A 3741-nucleotide genomic window follows, 5' to 3' on the forward strand; every position below is an offset into this window, starting at 1 on the left:
AAAAAAAAAAAAACTGGTGTACTTCTGAAGCAAACAGTGTTTAGATTTATTGACCGACTTCACCTGACAGAAAATCAGGAGGGGGAGGGGCGCAATGTTGTTGTTGTAATCAGGATCTCAGGTATACTGCACCTGACATGTAACCACGCCATTATAAAATCATCATCGTCTGTCCTATAGTTCACTAAAGTAAAACGTAGGCCACTCCGTTTGTGTTACAGTGCAAGACCATCCTTTGTTTCTGTGAATGAACAATCACTGTCAAGTTACAGTCTCAACCTCCTAAGGCTACACGTCGATACCCAATCTTCTGGTTGACTATCTACTACACAACAAACCTTGTTAACGGTATCTTAGATAAATCTCTTCTACAGATGTTCATTGAACTGCGGGGCACGAGTGTGTAAGTCTTATAAACTGCAATGAGTCTCAATCTGGGTGCAATACGCCGGTAAGAGCCTGTTAAAAATAGAAATCACTATCTGCTAACTAAAGTAATTACAATTGAAAACTATAGTTTTAAATAATCGAGTCACACGTTACACGTAATTTAAGTTAAAGTTTACAATTCATCAACACCTCCCTGAATTTCCCTAAAAATTAGACACACTTTAGTTCCCCACTATGCTCTTTTTAAAAGCCCCGAAACCTTTTGGCAATGGGTGCCTTATTTGTTCAGGTAAGCTTCTGGGATTACACCCATCGCCAAGACTGGAGCTGAGTGCAAGACAGTCAACGAGAAACATGACAGGACAAGTATGGCAATACCTTGAGAAATAGTGGCAAGCTGTGAGACATGACACTTTGTTATCCCCATGTCATTTTACACTTCTAGGCGGTGGATTTTTCTCCGCAGTTTGTGGATCCTACGATTGATTATGATTATGGTAGTTCTTGATTTAAGCAAAGTGGAGTTTACGGTTTCTTTTGTATTTATTTTTAGAGCAAAATAGTTGTGTATGTCTGTGTGTTTATTGTGTGTGTAGCGAGACAGAAGGACAAGGACCGCGCGCACTTGTGTTTTTGTGCATGTGTGCGCGCGCATTTGACTGCGTGCCCGTGCTTGCTTCTGTGTGTTTTCAATATAAAAAGGTGGCTAATATTGTGTGAGAGGTCCAGTCGAGATCTGATAGTTTTCCTATCCTAAATTAAAATATCTACAGATGTTATTTAGATAATAAACCCTTGTGGTAGAAGAAACAGTGTAGTAAACACTCTGTAAACTGCATACTGGACGGGCCCATGTGTCCATCATCAGATATTTTGCATGTATGATAGTAAGTAAAGAAAAAGGCGAGCCTGAAATGTGAACTGGTCACTGGCTGTGAACCATTTGTGCAACATGATGTTGAAGTCTGTATATAATACAAATGTTGTACAAAAAATGAATCCCTTACACACATACATACATACATACACACACACACACACACACACATATATATACACACACATATATACACACACACACACACACACACACACACACATATACATATATACATATATATATACACACACATACACATACATATATATATATATATATACATATATATATATATACACACATACATACACATACATATATATATTTATACACACATACACATTTATATATATATATGTGTGTGTGTGAGACTGTGGACACATCGCAGGGTGCTGAGATTTATTGGCACCATCCACACACAGTAGGCTAGCTTAGTCACTATATTGTTAATCAGGGGGCTGGTGTTCCTTCCTATTCAACGTGTCTGAAATTAATTAAAGCCATATTCATCATATGGCAAAAAAATACTGCAAACTGTCGAAAGCAACTGCTCGTTTCTGAATTTAATCATTAAAAAAAGGACCATGCAACTGAAAATCTCCCTGAAGTAATATTTCTGATTTTTACGCACATTTCTAGGAAAATTTGTCATGAGGATTAGTTCCATATCAAACAGAAGAATATCACTGCCTTTACTAACACAGTCTATAAAGGACATATGATAACTGACATATGATTGACAGTTGTATGTTTATTCACAACATTTAGTTTCCCTGGACTTCTAAGTTGATATTGGCACTTTAACACAATTCATAAACTAAGCAAAAACATCTCAGCAGATTATCTGACTACATGCAAATAGCTTTCTTAATGTTATGACAGTACTTTAAAGCGTAGGCTACATGCCCCTGGACTAACCAGCCTGGAGACAGGTTTAAAAAAGAAAAAAAAAGAAAAAGAAAAAAAATCAAACATAATTTTTTTACATACCTGGAAAAGGTGATTTCCAGAGATGAGTTGACTGTGTTTGCTCTTTGGAACAGTACACCTGCCCATCCCAGCCGTTGGAGAGAGCCCAGTGCTGGTAGCCCTCCATGGGGATCAAGGCGTCGTGCCTCGGTTCGGGATGGGCACTGATACTAGGCACCACCGACACGTCGAGATATCCAGGGACAGCCTGATATGAGCTGGCGAAACTCGGGTAGAAGGCAAACTCTTTCGCCCTGGTAGACAGTTCTTCCGTGGGCAGCGCTGTGCTGGGCTCGGGATATTTCTCTGCGGGATGGTACGAGCAAGGCTTTTGCTGCAAGTTCACGTTGTGCGAATGAGACAATCTACAGCCGTAATATGGGTTTGCAAATGGATAACCGTAGCTCAAAGATGCACTGGATGAGGTTTGTGGAGCGGGACACTGCCGGCCGGTGTCTGGAGAGGAAATATCCGAGTAGACGGAGCCCTGGTGGGTCGCTATGGTGCCAGAATGTCGTCCCAGCGCGGGGTGCGACATCAGGTCCCTGCAGTGGGTCGCAGGGCAATTACCGCTCAGTCCCTCCATTGTTTGGCTTTTATTTTGGTTGTTTTCATTCGGGCTTTTTTCATAAACGTACATCAAGGTGTCCGCCCAGCGTGGATGCAGGACCAGCGAAGTCGTCATATCAGGGGCTGCCGATGCTTTTTAAAAGTCGACTACTCCAAGACGGACACCTCATTTCCAACTACATTTTACACCAAGCGCATGCGCACTCGAGACCCTCGTGTGTCCACTTCATTAAGAATCTGGCACGTGATACGCTAACAAGTCCTACGAGATTGGGCTTGTGAGTTGGGGCAGCGCAGCCCTTTAAAGACCCACTGCCTCACATGTCACAGTTTTTTCCTGCAGAATACCGAGTCATATCATTGGTTTAAATCACTTAGACCCACACCCTTAAAGGGGAGTTTGGATACTTTCAAGACTGGGGCAAACGAAAACAAACTGTGAAATTTGGCCGACTCCGAGGACTGCCAGAGAATATAATAGCATATGATACATTTCACAGTTGGTTCATGGAAAATAAAAACGTGCATTTATCATTCAATCGTTGAATCTAATCTTTCTTGCTTCTTGGCGTATTAGTGCGCAAACTTACATCACTGACGGAAACGATATGTTCCGGCTGAAGTTTAATTCGATTATTAAATGTAGCCTAATAACAGAACATTATTTAATGTGGAAACCCTGGTCTGTAGTAAATTTAATGTCTATCATGTATGTATTACGCATCAAGAAATACAGTGCTGTCAAAGCAAATATGTCTCCGTCCAATCTTATCAACACTCCTTTTCTGAAGGACGCATTTCCTTTAAACCCGTATACAACTGCCACTGGGTCACCTATTAACATGAGATGAGGATCAGTGACTAGTTGTGGACTATTACTGTTGCAGCAGGGCATAATAATTATGTTTTTAATGTTTTAATGTTGTCTTCTA

The 3741-nt window shown here is 40.8% G+C and overlaps 1 protein-coding gene across 1 annotated transcript in view; it reads right to left on the minus strand.

Moving 5' to 3' along the window:
- The window catches only part of hoxc13a (homeobox C13a), a 4302-nt gene extending 1213 nt beyond the window's left edge, over positions 1 to 3089 (minus strand). Inside the window, exon 1 of the mRNA XM_032521116.1 lies at positions 2261 to 3089. Within this exon, the coding sequence (XP_032377007.1) occupies positions 2261 to 2924 (664 nt within the window). The 5' untranslated portion in view covers positions 2925 to 3089. The remainder of the gene's footprint in view (positions 1 to 2260) is intronic.
- Positions 3090 to 3741: the final 652 nt, after the last annotated feature.

The sequence above is a fragment of the Etheostoma spectabile genome, chromosome 7, assembly GCF_008692095.1.
Source record: "Etheostoma spectabile isolate EspeVRDwgs_2016 chromosome 7, UIUC_Espe_1.0, whole genome shotgun sequence".
NCBI classification, from domain to species: Eukaryota; Metazoa; Chordata; class Actinopteri; order Perciformes; family Percidae; genus Etheostoma; species Etheostoma spectabile.